Raw genomic sequence first — 18192 nt, 5'->3', positions numbered from 1 at the left:
GTGATGCAGATGAGGTATTTGACAAAGGTACACAATGTACGATAGTGTTGAAGAGGTACACAATGTAAGACAGGGTTACAAAGGTACACAATGTAAGATAAGGTTACAAAGGTACACAAGGTAAAATAGGGTCACAAAGGTAGACAACATAAGATAGGACTACAAAGGTAGACAACATAAGATGAGACTACAAAGGTAGACAACATAAGATAGGACTACAAAGGTAGACAAAAAAAATAGGATTAGAAAGGTAGACAACATAAAATAGGACTACAAAGGTAGATAACATAAGATAGGACTACAAAGGTAGACAACATAAGATAGGACTACAAAGGTAGACAACATAAAATAGGACTACAAAGATAGAAAATATAAAATAGGACTACAAAGGTAGACAAAAAAAAATAGGATTAGAAAGGTAGACAACATAAAATAGGACTACAAAGGTAGACAACATAAATTAGGATTAGAAAGGTAGACAACATAAAATAGGATTAGAAAGGTAGACAACATAAAATATTATTACAAAGGTAGACAACATAAAATAGGATTAGAAAGGTAGACAACATAAAATAGGACTACAAAAATAGACAACATAAAATAGGATTACAAAGATAGACAACATAAAATAGGATTAGAAAGGTAGACAACATAAAATATTATTACAAAGATAGACAACATAAAATAGGATTAGAAAGGTAGACAACATAAAATAGGATTAGAAAGGTAGACAACATAAAATATTATTACAAAGGTAGACAACATAAAATAGGACTACAAAGGTAGACAACATGAAATAGGATTAGAAAGGTAGACAACATAAAATATTATTACAAAGGTAGACAACATAAAATAGGACTACAAAGATAGACAACATAAAATATTATTACAAAGGTAGACAACATAAAATAGGATTACAAAGGTAGACAACATAAAATAGGACTACAAAGATAGACAACATAAAATATTATTACAAAGGTAGACAACATAAAATAGGATTACAAAGGTAGACAACATAAAATAGGATTAGAAAGGTAGACAACATAAAATAGGACTACAAAAATAGAGAACATAAAATAGAATTACAAAAATAGACAACATAAAATAGGATTAGAAAGGTAGACAACATAAAATAGGATTAGAAAGGTAGACAACATAAAATAGGATTAGAAAGGTAGACAACATAAAATATTATTACAAAGGTAGACAACATAAAATAGGACTACAAAGATAGACAACATAAAATATTATTACAAAGGTAGACAACATAAAATAGGATTACAAAGGTAGACAACATAAAATAGGATTAGCAAGGTAGACAACATAAAATATTATTACAAAGGTAGACAACATTAAATAGGATTAGAAAGGTAGACAACATAAAATAGGACTACAAAAATAGAGAACATAAAATAGAATTATAAAAATAGACAACATAAAATAGGATTAGAAAGGTAGACAACATAAAACAGGATTAGAAAGGTAGACAACATAAAATAGGATTAGAAAGGTAGACAACATAAAATAGGACTACAAAAATAGACAACATAAAATAGGATTACAAAGATAGACAACATAAAATGGGGTTACAAAGGTAGACAACATAAAGTAGGATTAGAAAGGTAGACAACATAAAATAGGACTACAAAAATAGACAACATAAAATAGGATTAGAAAGGTAGACAACATAAAATAGGACTACAAAAATAGGCAACATAAAATAAAATTACAAAAATAGACAACATAAAATAAAATTAGAAAGATAGACAACATAAAATGGGGTTACAAAAATAGACAACCTAAAATAGGATTAGAAAGGTAGACAACATAAAATAGGACTACAAAAATAGACAACATAAAATAGGATTAGAAAGGTAGACAACATAAAATAGGACTACAAAAATAGACAACATAAAATAGAATTACAAAAATAGACAACATAAAATAGGATTAGAAAGATAGACAACATAAAATAGGACTACAAAGATAGACAACATCAAATAGGATTAGAAAGATAGACAACATAAAATAGGATTAGAAAGATAGACAACATAAAATAGGACTACAAAGATAGACAACATCAAATATTATTACAAAGGTAGACAACATAAAATAGGATTAGAAAGGTAGACAACATAAAATAGGATTAGCAAGGTAGACAACATAAAATATTATTACAAAGGTAGACAACATAAAATAGGATTAGAAAGGTAGACAACATAAAATATTATTACAAAGGTAGACAACATAAAATAGGATTACAAAGGTAGACAATATAAAATATTATTACAAAGGTAGACAACATAAAATATTATTACAAAGGTAGACAACATAAAATATTATTACAAAGGTAGACAACATAAAATAGGATTAGAAAGGTAGACAACATAAAATAGGACTACAAAAATAGACAACATAAAATAGGATTAGAAAGGTAGACAACATAAAATAGGATTAGAAAGGTAGACAACATAAAATAGGACTACAAAAATAGACAACATAAAATAGGATTAGAAAGGTAGACAACATAAAATAGGACTACAAAAATAGACAACATAAAATAGGATTACAAAGATAGACAACATAAAATGGGGTTACAAAGGTAGACAATATAAAATATTATTACAAAGGTAGACAACATAAAATAGGACTACAAAAATAGACAACATAAAATAGGATTAGAAAGGTAGACAACATAAAATAGGACTACAAAAATAGACAACATAAAATAGGATTAGAAAGGTAGACAACATAAAATAGGACTACAAAAATAGACAACATAAAATAGGATTACAAAGATAGACAACATAAAATGGGGTTACAAAGGTAGACAATATAAAATATTATTACAAAGGTAGACAACATAAAATAGGACTACAAAAATAGACAACATAAAATAGGATTAGAAAGGTAGACAACATAAAATAGGACTACAAAAATAGACAACATAAAATAGGATTAGAAAGGTAGACAACATAAAATAGGACTACAAAGGTAGACAACATAAAATAGGATTACAAAGGTAGACAATATAAAATATTATTACAAAGGTAGACAACATAAAATAGGATTAGCAAGGTAGACAACATAAAATATTATTACAAAGGTAGACAACATAAAATAGGATTAGAAAGGTAGACAACATAAAATAGGATTAGAAAGGTAGACAACATAAAATAGGACTACAAAAATAGACAACATAAAATAGGATTAGAAAGGTAGACAACATAAAATAGGACTACAAAAATAGACAACATAAAATAGGATTAGAAAGGTAGACAACATAAAATAGGATTAGAAAGGTAGACAACACAAAATAGGACTACAAAAATAGACAACATAAAATAGGATTACAAAGATAGACAACATAAAATGGGGTTACAAAGGTAGACAACATAAAGTAGGATTAGAAAGGTAGACAACATAAAATAGGACTACAAAAATAGACAACATAAAATAGGATTAGAAAGGTAGACAACATAAAATAGGATTAGAAAGATAGACAACATAAAACAGGATTAGAAAGGTAGACAACATAAAATAGGACTACAAAAATAGACAACATAAAATAGGATTAGAAAGGTAGACAACATAAAATAGGACTACAAAGGTAGACAACATAAAATAGGATTAGAAAGATAGACAACATAAAACAGGATTAGAAAGGTAGACAACATAAAACAGGATTAGAAAGGTAGACAACATAAAACAGGATTAGAAAGGTAGACAACATAAAATAGGATTAGAAAGATAGACAACATAAAACAGGATTAGAAAGGTAGACAACATAAAACAGGATTAGAAAGGTAGACAACATAAAACAGGATTAGAAAGGTAGACAACAAAAGATAGAACTACAAAGGTTGATACATTGAACAACTCTGATCAATATATCTCATCAATTGTTTTTGTAACATTTGTTTTCCTGGTAAAGAGACATTATGGACACCCTGTACTCCTAACTACTCCTAACTACTCCTAACTACTACTAACTACTACTAACTACCTTCTGTGTTCTCCTTCACATGCATGCTTTCTTTACAAATGAGATTAAAAACTAAGCTCAAGTCCCAAATTTGACTTTAAAGGGCAATTGCATTTTTTGGGGGGGGGGGGGGAGTTTTGCCCCTTACCCACAATCCCCATTTGCGACAAGAACACATGTCTCTTTCCCTGTTCTGTGCATTCTAAAGAGTAAAAGACTGCCAGTAAGAGGTGGCTAAGAACGGGGCTATGATGTCATCTGTCTAGGAGTGCAAGAAGTAACAATCACAGAGATGATGACTTACTTTTCTCATAGTTTGATCATTTGACACATTATTGTAACTTTTGTGACAGTTTGGTTCTCAAAGAAGGGACAACAAGCAGTTGTCTACTTCTGTCAACACAACAACATCAAAATAACTTTGCTGTGTGGCACTATTGCTGAAATTGGGACATGAAACTGATGCGATATTTAGTTTTGCTACCCTCAGCCTTATAATACAGCCCAATTCCAAAATAGAACACATTCATTTTTGGCCTCCAAGTTCTACACTAAATACCCCATGATGACAAAGTGGAAAAGTTATTTTCTTTCATTTTGAAAAAGTATTCAAAACATTGAAAAAATGCTGTAAAACTTTTGACCATAAACACAAAAGACCCATTCCTCTCAAATATTGTCCACCCTAACCAGCGCCGTTTTGTCCTACTAATTTTGGCGGTCCTTGAACTCACCCTAGTTTGTTTACATGTACAACTTTCTCTGACATATTTGGTTACTGCAAGCTAATCAATGCTAACATGCTATTTAGGCTAGCTGTATGTACATATTGCATCATTATGCCTCATTTGTAGCTTTATTTCAGCTCAAAGTCCTCTTAACTCAACTTATATCTCATGACACATTATCTGTACGTAATATGGCTTTTAATTTTTTGTGGCTCCAGACATATTTGTTTTTGTATTTTTGGTCCAATATGGCTCTTTTTAACATTTTGGGTTGCCGACCCCTGCTCTATGTTAATATGCAGAGTACGGCACGTAAACAGGGCGGTTTTTGGATCTTTTCTTTTTTGTTGTTTTTTTTGTCATGCCAAAGACTATAAAAATGTGACCCATTACCTCCCTGTTTGGCACTCAGCATCAGGGGTTGGAATTGTGGCTTAAAACACCATAAATGATTCCCGGGCGCGCCACCACTGCTGCCCACTGCTCCCCTCACCTCCCAGGGGGTGATCATGGGTGATGGGTCAAATGCAGAGAATCATTTGGCCACACCTAGTGTGTGTGTGTGTGACAATCATTGCTACTTTGACTTTAACTTGCATCGTTAGCCGCCTGGCCCTAGCAGTTTTTGAATGTTTAGAAGGCACATAGAGGAGAAAGAGGTGTGTTCTTGTCTCACAGAAGGATTGTGAATGACGGGCGAAAAAACAAAAAAAGTGCAGTTCCCTTCTAAGTGGTTGCTCTTTTTGCTCATGTTGACATTTGCAAAGGTCAGTCCAATGAACTCAAGCATATTTCCTGAAGAAACCCCCAAGAATTGCATGGCTAAAAAGTTGCAGTTTAGGGTTTGTGAGAGCTGTCAGTGTTAGACTTCTTTCTGTAGATGGGCATGAATATGCTCATTGTTTGTATATCCCATCCCTTCCTTACAGCCAAAAGCTCTATTGCCGCCCGACCGCCTCGTTCTGCCTTTACATGGACATGGCAACTGACTTACACACTCACCCTCATCAGCACCATTTCCTATGTGACATCTTCATAGGCCCCGCCCCTTCTTCACCTGCTCCCTTGTCTTAGAAGTCAGTCTACTCATTCTGCTCCACGGGAGTCTAGTAATAACACTGGAACAGGAATAGAGTTTAGCTACTACTGAAGTATCGCAGTGGAAAAACATGTCGATTTTTTGGGGTTTTTCTTTTGTAAAAACAACACAGGAGAGAGCGAATGATTTACCCGAGAGAAATGTAAGAAGAGAAGGATGGTGTTTCTTTTTGTGTTTTGTGGCGTGGATGTGTGTGCTGTTGCCTCCTGTACTGTCATGTTGACGCTAGAACACCATACAAGTGGATATCCATTATACAACTTTTATTTTGTAAATCCTTTTCTTTCCTGCCAAATTCGTGCGGGCAAAATGTCGATGTAAGTTGACAACCTCTAACCTTTCCTTCGATTGTTTGTCACTGATGCAGTTTCAACCTCGGCCTGCGACTCTACGGGCTTTCCCCAAAGTCTTCTACTAAATAGTACATCATTCTTTCAGGGATGCACAAATAAATGCAATCAGTCAAAAAAACCTTAGAAACTTCCCGGTCTGACAGTTTTTACCGATTTTCTGGACAATAATCCGCTACTTTTTTTCCCCACACTTTGAACCCTGCGGCTTTTACAGAGGTGCAGCTTATCTATGGATTTTTCTTCGCTAATTGCTAAATTATGGAATGGATGAGGCAAAGAAATCAAACAAGTGCTAAAATGATTCACTTTAGGAGACTGTTCAACCAAGTGTTGACAAAGTGCAAGGAAAAACTTCTTGAACCCAATTTGAAAATAATTACGTAAATAAACATTTACAAAATTGCATTTCACAACATACAATATATATCTGCGGCTTAGAGTCCGGTGCAGGTAATATATGAATTCATAATTAGGCACCAATGTCCCTTTGGGACAGAGGACCCTATTGAATTTCTAAGGTTTTATTATTATTCTTTATTATTATTATTATTGTTATTATATTGCTGTCTCTTTGAGCTGTAATTTGACCCCCTTAACATGCTTAAAAACTCACCAAATTTGACAAAAACAACAGGACTGGCAAAAAACCCAAAAACTCACAATTGCACTCTAGCGCCCCCTAGGAAATAAACAGACGAAACTGTCTCTAACTTCCAGTAGGAATGTTGTAGACACATGAAAGAAAAACCATTACGTAGGTCCCAGTTAGACCTGTATTTAATCCACTGACACCCGCCCCCCTCCTAAAATCAACAGGAAGTTTGCTATTCCCACTTCAATAAAAAAGTTGGCTAAAAAATGTCGCTTTTTCTCCATATATTATCTCCTCTGAGGCTGTTTGTTTTTTCGGCTTCAAATAAACACAGAAGAGGGATTGAACCCTTCTGATTAAAAGTTGATGGCGGCTTCCTGCTCAGACAAAACTGTAGGACTGTCATACACTCATGAAACGAAAACCTCAATATAGGTCTCACTGAGACCTATATTTCATACACTGACCGCCCCAACTAAAATCAACAGGAAGTTTGCTATTCCCACTTCAATACAACAGCTGCATTCCTTTCACAATGCATTAGAGTCTCAAAATGGCGGCACCAGTTTGTCCTTATAAAAATGCCCAAGCCACTTTACAACTGTTATTACTATGAGACTGATGTATAACACATGTGGATACTACTTTTTCTCTGTGTAATCATCCATCCACCCCTCTTCTACCGCTAATGCGGGGGCAGCAGCCAAAGCGGTCCCATCCATCGCTGCTTGCAGCTTTAATTTTATTTTACTTTAACAATAAATTGTGGGTGCGGTCGTAGTACCGGTCCGGTTTATAGTCCAGAAAATCCAACAAAGTGATGCCATGTTCTGGTCGTATTGGATGTGACTTTTGGGACGCCCTGTACACAGAAAAATAACATCTAGAGAGGATGAGTGAAACAAAGTTTTCGTGTAAAACTTCCAAATTAAATGCAGAACTTCAACATTTTGCTCTGGTTTGCTTGCGCAGGTTTCTAAACTGCATCACTGACAAGTTTGTTGACATTTTCAATGGAATGATTCTTCAACAATGTTTCATTATTTGAAATGGAATAAAGTGTCACTTCTAGCGTTGTGTACTTGTGAATGTGTACGTTGGTGTTTGCGTTGATACCACCAGCACGTGTTCCGATGTCAATGGCAGTTTGAAGGCTCACTTTTCCCAAACCTGCTGCACAACACCAGGCTTTGCTACACTTGCAGATTTGACGCTCACATTTCTTTGAATACATAACAAATGCTAAGTTCCGTTTCCAATGTTGCGCTTCATACTCTTGTGCGTCTATATTTGGCACTCTGTTTATATCTCGTTCTAATGACGCCGCCAAAGTAAAGCCAATTCATTTTGTTTCCAAATTGCCGGCAACCTTCCATATTTGATATTTAAAGAGGCTCGTTGACGCTGATGTCCAAATGCGTGACATCACACACGTTTGCATCTACCAGTATTCTTTGGTCTTACTGATCAAGTTGACGTTTGTGCGGACATGTCGCCACCTTCACCGTTTGATGCATTGATCAAAAGTACTTTCATCAGTGAAAAACATCAATTCATGTTGGATGCTAAATATTCTCACATATATACAGTATAGATAGACGTACTGCAATCCAAGCCATGACAAAGAAATTAAAGGAAGTATTAACTTTGAAAGTTCACATTTTCTTGAATACGTTTGATAAAAACCTGAACCCTTGGAAATTAGGACAAAGTCCAATGTTTTCATGTCAATAACTTTTTGACAATTTCCCTGTATGCTCTTATTGTGAAGACTGTGGAAAATGGTGGTCAGCACACGTGCTAACTGGTTGTCAAGAAAATGTTGCATTATATTAGCATGACCCGGGGGAAATAGGATTACAATGGTACCTCGGTTATAGTTGGTACTCCGTTCAAAAAGATGCAATTGTACAAAGAACAAATCCATTTTTCCCATTAGAAGTCATGTCTATCTAATTCATGTAAAAGAACATTACCATTTAACATCACCTTTATTTGTATTTAAGACTTGCATTGGTGAAGACGGCAATTAGCAGAGAGGACACTTTTCGTACTATATTTTTAATTAAGGTGCTGGTGCTTTTTTGGCAGTCCTACTCAATAATCAAATAAAAGAAGCACAGAGACTGAATCAATCAATTCTCTTTTGGGTACTTGATTGCACAATTCAAAGTTACTTTTAAATTTAAAAAAAAATCATGTGGCCTTTTTTTCTTGTTTTCTTCCAGCATTTATTGTTGTTTTTATCTTGCTGCTCAGTGGTCGAGTGGTTAGAGTGTCTGCCCTGAGATGGGTAGGTTGTGAGTTCAAACCCCGGCCGAGTCCTACCAAAGACTATAAAAATGGGAGCCATGGCACTCAGCATCAAGGCTTGGAATTGGGGGTTAACTCACCAAAAATGATTCCTGGGCGCGGCCATTGCCGTTGCTCACTGCTCCCCTCCCAAGGGTTGAACAAGGGAATGAGTCAAATGCAGAGGTTAATTTCACCACACCTAGTGTGTGTGTGTGACTATCATTGGTACTTCAACTTTAACCTTTTTACTTTCTTACCTCGTTTAAGCAAGTTTATCTTTTAGCCAACTCCTAGAAGCTCGAACACTTTGAAAGTTTTCTGGAATGTAAGTGTATTACAAAATAAAATATTTGTATTATTATTATTACAAGCAAACCGAATTGGACGTTTAGATGTACGAGGAGAGATGTAATCGAGGTTTCGAAAAGTGAGCTGTCTAAAAACCAAAGTCCCACTGCGTACGGGGGGAACCTGACTACCCCAAACATAAATCTTATCACTCAATGCTCAGGTTAATTTCATTCATTTAGCGTATTCTAAGTCATTTTTAATGAGGAATCTGGTCTGGTGTTCTTCTGGTGAGGAATTGTCAAAAGGTGAGCTTTAAAGTGACTTTGTTCTGCCATTGACATGGTATCAAGCGCTTCTTTGTTACAGAGCTGCTCGAGTCACCGTGTAGCTCATTTGGATTTGGTGACTGATTTGTTCCTCAAGCAAAACATGACTTAGTATTTGGTGGCGAACCCCTTCTTTCTCAAAATTCCTTGTCAGACCTTTTTTTGTAGATGGTGCACAAATCTTAGGAGAGGTTTTGGTCCACTCGTCTTTACGGAGACTCTCCAAATTCTGACACTTTTGAAACTTTCACTTACATAAAGTTTCAGTTCCGTCCCTAAAATTTCCATGGAATGAAGTTCTGGAGACAAGGTCGGGCACTCCAGGATTCTGCAGGGATTCTTTTTGAGCCACTCCTTTGTTGCTTTAGTTCATAAAAAGCTACTTTGGGCCAGGGTGGTGTCTTTCCCGCCTGCCTCAAAGTCTTTAACAAGTCTCTGGAAATGTGTGAAGTCCCACGTCGCCTAAAATGCTAATATCCCAGTCGCCGTGAAATATGACATCTCAGGACAGAGTTGCTCAGACATTTACTGTCAACAAGTTTCACCAATGACCTGTTGGACCTGCAAACAAGACAAACACATTTCAGTGGATAATGGGGAACACAAGGATCATGTTTGTGGACTTAAGCTTTCCGTTCTTCTCCTCTGAACTCCTTCAGCTCAAGTGGATCTACAGCTGAGAATGACAAACAAGTGAGACTTGGAGAAACAACTTCACACAGTTAGCACCCAAGGTTGTGTGTCGTCTCTCAAGTCCTCTCCTCCTACACAAATGATTTCATCAAGCTACTAAAGTTTGTACACAAAACAAGAGTCATGGTTCTCACCAAAGATGGCTAAACACGTCCCAGACGGCGGAGATGACGATGGATTCCAGGACACATCCTCACCACTGCTATCCTTTATTGTGACCAACCGCATTGGGTCAAATCATTCAAGTTTCTCAGGACCTGAAGTGGACAGCAAACATCCACTCCTTGCCCAAAAAGTCCCTGCAGAGGGTACACTTTCTGCGACTTCTCGGGAAGCACAAGGAAATTTCAATTCAGTGCTGATCTGTCATCCAACACACGTCACTGGTTTGGTACTCCAAGAAAAAGGGGCAAACAAAGACTGTAATGTACAGTAAGGGCTACAGATAGGATTATCACTGACCCCCTACTCAGGACTTGGATGGTTGAAGAAACCAGACGAGGGCAGGCAAGAGCCTCCTCCAGTGTGGTGGGCGCTACAGAATACTGCACTGCAACAAAAACATTACAAAAAGCTAACTTGCTCATAAACAGGTAACCAACATACTGTCAGCAATTTTTAGCACACATCTCCACATTTTTCTCGGCACTCGTCAAAGTAGCATTCTGGCCCCTCCGATATGCTTTGCATACATCATTTTTTTTTTACAATTATTTGCCTCACCTTTCTCAGAATCATCCATAGCTCAAGGGTGGAATATTGTACAGCGCTCCGGAGCAGTGGTCCCCAACCATCGATCCATGACGCCTTTGCTACTGGGTCGCACAGAAACCTAAACAACTCAGAAACAATCACATTTTATTCCGACTTAAAGGCCTACTGAAATGAGATGTTCTTGTTCAAACGGGGATAGCAGCTCCATTCTGTGTGTCATACTTCATCATTTTGCGATATTGCCATATTTTTGCTGAAAGGATTTAGTAGAGAACATGGAGGATAAAGTTGGCAACTGGAGAAAAGCCCTGCCTGTAGCGGAAGTCACAGACGATGATGTCACATGTTGATGGATCCTCACATATTCACATGGATTATAATGGGAGCCTCCAACAAAAACAGCTATTCGGACTGAGAAAACGACAATTCCTCCATTAATTTAATCGAGGATGAAAGATTCGTGTTTGAGGATATTGACAGCGACGAACTAGAAAAAAAAAAACTAGTTAAAAAAAAAAAGACGTGATCGCAATCGCGTTGCATTGAGACGGATTCTGATGTTTTTAGAGACATTTACTTGGATCATTCTGGGAAATCCCTTATCTTTCTATTGTGTTGCTAGTGTTTTAGTGAGTTTAACAGTACCTGATAGTCGGAAGTGTACGTCCACGGCTGGGTGTTGACGTGCAGTGTCTCAGGGGAGTCGACGGCAGCTTTATGGACGCCACAAGCTCAGCTGATATCCGGTAAGACGACCTTTTACCACAATTTTCTCACCGAAACCTGCTGGTTGACATTCGGTTGGGATCCATGTCCGCTGTGATCCATAGTAAAGTTTCACCTCCGTGAATTTTAAACAAGGAATCACCGTATGTTTGTGTGGCTAAAGGCTAAAGCTTCCCAACTCTGTCTTTTTACTTTGACTTCTCCAATATTAATTGAACAAATTGCAAAGGATTCAGCAACACAGATGTCCAAAATACTGTGTAATTATGCCGTTAAAGCAGACCACTTTTAGCTGTGTGTGTGTGCAGCGCTCATATTCATAACAGCCCGTGACGTCACGCGTACACGTCATCATTAAGCAACGTTTTTAAGAAAAAGTCCCGGGAAATTTAAAATTGTAATTTAGTAAACTAAAGCGGGCGTATTGGCATGTGTTGCAATGTTAATATTTCATGATTGATATATAAACTATCAGACTGCGTGGTGGCTAGTAGTGGCTTTCAGTAGGACTTTCATTTTAGCCTTTACCACTAGACACACCAATACGCTTGTTCAACGGTACATGTGACAATAATATCAAATCTAAAGTGTAAATTTGCAAGATTGTAGCCAAAGGCTAATTTCCCTCTGCAGTTCCCAGCAGGTTGATGGTACTCTATATACCTGCAAAGAAACAAGTCCAGGGATCCCGTTAATCCAGTCTTAAGGTGAGTTATATTTTTTATGCGCTTATTTTTGCTGTATTCATCTGCTACACGTGGACGGCCTGTCCGTTAAACTGGTCCCTGGTCCAAAAAGGGAAGGGGACCCCTGCTCTTGAGCGAGGCCAATGAAATGTCTTACGTCTCTTCCAAAACAGCAAGCGTTCTGACCCTCACATATATTAGCCCTATTCCTTCATCAAGAAGCTTGGTGAGACTACTCTTGGAAAGATCATTACAAGATGGAAAAAAATACAAGATCTTTTTATTACTTAGAGGCCCAAGCTTGATTTCAGTTGTGTGGGTTAAACTTGAGTCCGGGAGAGGTGAGGGACCAAACCAGAATTACAAGGAAGAAGCTGGTTAATTATTTCAAGGGAGCTTGGACCACAGTCACCAATAAAAGAAATAAGGAGTACACACTTGTAGTCAGTGTTTGGAGGCGGAAACATTGTGCTGTGGGATTGTTTCCTTGCTAAGGGCATAGAAAGACTTCCCCACGTTGAGCCAGGCCATTGACTGTAGAATCTTGGACAAGATCCTGCTGGCCTCAGCCAAAACACTGATGATGGCTCTTCTAGCATGACAATGACCCAAACCATAAAGCCAAGGCTACAAAGGAGTGGCTCAAGAACAAGCCCGTTAAAATCCTGGAGTGGCCTCACCAGTCTCTGGACCTTCATCATTAAACATTAAGTTATGAAGCAACCACATCAAAACATGTTTCGGGAAAGAGAAATGGACCAAAATCCCTTTTTGATGTGCAACCTTTGGCAACTAGAAACCTCTGTGCCTGCCAACAAGGGTTTCTCCATCAAGAACTAGTAATGTTTTGCTTGGGGATCAAGTTTTTACTGTATCTCAAATTCACTCCGATATTCTCTCCTTCTGTTTAAGTCAATCAAAAATGGTTTGTCCGTGCAAAGGAGGTCAATTCATGACATGCTCCCACTCAGGGTTATTATTCCTGAAAACTCACACAAATGTGATCTACCAGGTCTGACAGTTGTCAGTGTTTAGAATTCCTAATGTATGGAGTATTGTTAGAGCACCATTCCTGTAATTGTACTGTACTATTTTGTAAGTGGAGTGGTAGTATTAGGTTGATTTTGGACAATCCCACCTCTAATTCACATCCAGATACACCATAAATGAATGCAAGAATGAAATGGGCTTCAGCCTCCCCAAAAACCCGGGAGGAACAAGCGCTAAAAAAATGGATGGATGGATGGAAGTTGGACATTGACTGCTCCATGTGGCCAGGTTGAGCACTGAGCACTTTTGTTACATTGGCATTAGGCCCGTTAACTTTTTAATCACCAAACGACCCCTCAGCTCTGTATCAGAGAAATAGTTGTGTAACCATCTATGTTGTATCGTGAGAAACCAGCAAGAGGTTTAAGGTCTTTGGAGAGCCATTGGATGATAAATCTGCCATAAATTTCTGTCTGTATCATTTTGCAGTTTTTGACAATATAATTGGAACGTTTCCTACGACACTACTTGCCGAGATTGCTCGAGCTGATTGGACATTTCACTTCTCTGGCTCGTCCTAACATTTTCTTAAGCCTTTTGAAAACTGCACCAAATTGTGAATGGAAATCTGCGGCTTGATAACCTTTTGATTTGGCAGTTTTTTCAACGTGCTGTGCCAAGTTTTTTGTTTCTTTTTTAGTTAGCGATTATGAGGCATCAGGATGGACATGCCTCTACCTAACATTCTGGATGTCTGTGTTGAACCCAGGAGCTGACTTAGTCACCCCAGTTCTAGAGGATCCAATAGTACACCCCTTTGTCGATCCTCGTGCTCCCTTCATTCCCACTCCCTCAACCCACCAACCTATCCTACCATTACTGAGACCACCAAAGAGGCCCTGTCCAAGGCCACTGAGGCGGGGGCACCGTGCTTGTTGGACCGAGGCAGCGATGATTGTGATGATGATGATGGCTTGGCGATGTCGGGGTATGGCTCTGGGGAAGAGTTCAAGTCTAACCAGCGCTCTACCACTGATGAAGATTTTTACAACACCTTCTCCTTGGTAACACTAAGACCTTGTCCACATCTGGCTTTGAAGGTGGCTACTCACCCTGGACTTTTAGACATAAACTTCAGTCTCCAGACGCAGTAGGACTATCACTACCGCCATACCGCAAAAAACGCCAGAGCCGCACCACCGCCACCTCTGCCTTTACCACCACCCTCCACAATGCACCCGCCGAATATCCGAATGGGAAAATGAATAATCGCTAGCTAAAACATCTGCCAGACCTAGAGTTGCTTCCATTGTCCACATGGTTTGAGGTAGACGGCACCCAGCTGAGGGGCCCATGATTAACCTCCAACCGTGTTCCGTAATATACCCACAGCACTTCCCACAGAACCAGGCGTCAGGCCGGGGCCTTCAGAAGTGGTCCGGGAATCAAGCAGCACCACCGGGATGGTCATCGGAATTGTGGCGGCCGCTGCCCTGTGCATCCTCATCCTTCTTTATGCCATGTATAAGTACAGGAACAGGGACGAGGGCTCCTACCAGGTGGACGAGAGCAGGAACTACATAACCAACTCAGCTGTACAGAGCAATGGTGCTGTCATGAAGGACAAACAGCACAGCTTGAAAGGCAGCAATAAGAAGCAGAAGAACAAGGATAAGGAGTACTACGTCTGAGAGAGAGGGACCACAGAAGGACTGCGAGAACTTTTGAAAACTGACCAATGATGGTATTATTTGGATCCTTCGCTGTGCTGAGAGGAGGAACTGATGACATGTACTATCATATCAAAGCACACTTACGTACTGAGGAGGCAACTTTAGAGACCTTACTCTTCTATCTGGTCAGAGACATTCCAGGTATGTCCCTGCTCCATCTAAGTGACTTTTAGAGATCCTTGACATTCAAACACAAACCTTATTTTGTACGGTGACAAGAAGCCTCACAAGCTCAGCATGTAAGCAAGGCGTACGTAGTGCTTAACAAGATGGGCTCAGGCATACAATCGTCCAAGTTTGAAAAAAAAAACGAATATGTATGGTTTATAAATACTAGATGTGGTGTCTTCTCTATTTTTGCTTTGAGCAAAATAAAAAGTGAGGTGAGAAAAATAACAAGAAAACATGCTCCGTCTGTGTCAAATGGACAGAAGCTGCAGTGAAATTTTATTCCACACCATTATTCTGATTGTCGATCACACTTTGTCTCAAAAAGTGTTCTCTTGAGGAAAAAAAGCAAATGATTGTAAAATGCATGTCATCCTAACTTACAGTACAACAGTGTTTCAAATGAGACCCAATGGGTCCTGGTGGGACAACCCGGTCCCTCCCCGGTCTTTGGACAAGCCCAAGGGATCTCTCCAAGAGGTTCTTACCTTTTTTGCAAAACTCTACCTAAGTTCAGTGTTCTCTTTTTCTATGAAGGAGTGGGGAGGAACACAAATGCAGTACTAAAACATTGTTCACACAAGTATACCGGAATAATGGTGAAAGTGTCAAGATGTCACAGTCAACTGTGTCAAAAAAAACAACACAAATTTGTTTACATATTTTATTACATACTAACTGTTGTACTTTGTAGGTAGGAAATTGTACATATATGATGACAGTTTTAGTAGCTCTATTGTACAGACTGAACATATTCATGACAAAGTCTATTTACTGTTAATTTACACAGAGAAAAAGAATGTGGAGAATATTTGGTAAGAAATGCAAATGTATCGTTAGCCTAGCGACCTCAGCAGAGATGTTTCTAAAGTTGCATGAATATTTATCTACTTGCAGTGGTTGAAGAAAAGAAGTCGCCCTTCCTCCTGTGTCACTGCTAGCCTTTCAATGCTCCCCTTCCTTTTGAAAGAAAAGTCAGGACAGTGACCAATCTGATGACAATTTTAAAGAATGGGGGCTCAGTGTCGTTTTTTCTTTAATAAAATATTTAAAAAATCGACAACTTTATTTTTTTTTTTCTCAGTGTCGAGTGGCTGGATTGTCTGGTGGATATAATGTTGTTATGCTCGCCCCCTCCATTGAATCATAAATGTCAGGAATAAGTTGTACTTTTTCTGGCTGCATTATCCTGATAAAAATATGCAAATGACAATTTTCTTGCTTGTCCTTAAACCCTTTGATGCACAACCTTACTGCCCCCACCAGGGGGGCAAGCATCACCCCAAGCAGTTCCTATGGAATCTTCTTGGAACCTTTCATTCTTAGCAACTCTGACTGTCCCACTTACACATCTGATGCAACCTTGACCATCAATACTGTCCCACTTACACATCTGATGCAACTTTGACCATCAATACTGTCCCACTCACACATCTGATGCAACTTTGACCATCAATACTGTCCCTCTTACACATCTGATGCAACCTTGACCATCAATACTGTCCCACTTACACATCTGATGCAACTTTGACCATCAATACTGTCCCACTTACACATCGGATGCAACTTTGATCCTCAATACTGTCCCACTTACACATCTGATGCAACTCTGACTGTCAATACTGTCCCATTTACACAACTAATACAACTTTGACTGTCACTACTGTCTCACTTACCCATTTGATGCAACATTGACTGTCAATACTGTCACACTTACACATCTGATGCCATCTCTCACATCTGATGCAATATTGACTGCCAATACTGTCACACTTACACAACTGATGCAACATTGACTGTCAATATTGTCCTACTTACACATTAGATGCAACTTTGACTGTCAATACTTTCCCAAATACACATCTGATGGGTTGACTCTAACGCTAACCCAGTCAAAGCTGCATCAGATGTGTAAGTGGGTCAGTATTGTCAGTCAAAGTTGCATCGGATGCATAAGTGGGACAGTATTGAAATTCAAAGTTGCATCAGATATGTAAGTGGGACAGTATTGACTGTCAAAGTTGCATCAGATGTGTAAGTGGGACAGTATTGACTGTCAAAGTTGCATCAGATGCGTAAGTGGGACAGTATTGACAGTCAGAGTTGCAGCAGATGTGTAAGTGGGACAGTATTGACAGTCAGAGTTGCAGCAGATGTGTAAGTGGGACAGTATTGATAGTCAGAGTTGCAGCAGATGTGTAAGTGGGACAGTATTGACAGTCAAACTTGCATCAGATGTGTAAGTGGGACAGTATTGACAGTAAAAGTTACATCAGATGTGTAAGTGGGACAGTGTTGACAGTCAAAGTTATATCAGATGTGTAAGTGGGACAATATTGACTGTCAAAGTTGCATCATATGTGCAAGTGGGACAGTATTGATGGTCAAAGTTGCATCAGATGTGTAAGTGGAACAGTATTGACAGTCAACCTTGCATCAGATGTGTAAGTGGGACAGTGTTGACAGTCAAAGTTGCAAGGTTCACAGAAAGTTTCATAGGAACTACTTGGGGTTGTTTTTGAAGCGACTTGTGGAAGAGTGGAGTAGTGATACAAAACTGTCATTTCTAAATAGAAAATCAATGAAAATGCAAATGTCCTCCTGTCACAAACATGACTTGTGAGGAATTTGAAAATATTACAACTTTTCATTTTGAAGATTTTGAAGGACACCAACCTGTGGGCTCACTTTTTGAATCTAAGGGTTAGAGGAGAACTGTCATTTTTGTGGATTTTGGCCTAATGTTTCACACCAAAAGTTCATGGTACTGGAACTAGAATGTGAAAGTGTCTTTTCTGGGAGAGTTCTCCTGG

The 18192-nt window shown here is 38.4% G+C and overlaps 1 protein-coding gene across 1 annotated transcript in view; it reads left to right on the top strand.

Moving 5' to 3' along the window:
• Positions 1-16662, top strand: part of nrxn3a (neurexin 3a) — a 198425-nt gene extending 181763 nt beyond the window's left edge. The window contains exon 24 of the mRNA XM_061886428.1: positions 14871-16662. Within this exon, the coding sequence (XP_061742412.1) occupies positions 14871-15169 (299 nt within the window). The 3' untranslated portion in view covers positions 15170-16662. The remainder of the gene's footprint in view (positions 1-14870) is intronic.
• The last annotated feature ends 1530 nt before the right edge of the window (positions 16663-18192 follow it).

The sequence above is a fragment of the Nerophis ophidion genome, linkage group LG24 (assembly GCF_033978795.1).
Source record: "Nerophis ophidion isolate RoL-2023_Sa linkage group LG24, RoL_Noph_v1.0, whole genome shotgun sequence".
NCBI classification, from domain to species: domain Eukaryota; kingdom Metazoa; phylum Chordata; class Actinopteri; order Syngnathiformes; family Syngnathidae; genus Nerophis; species Nerophis ophidion.
The sequence above is the reverse complement of the archived record's forward strand: the minus strand, read 5'-3'. Positions and strand labels throughout refer to the sequence as shown.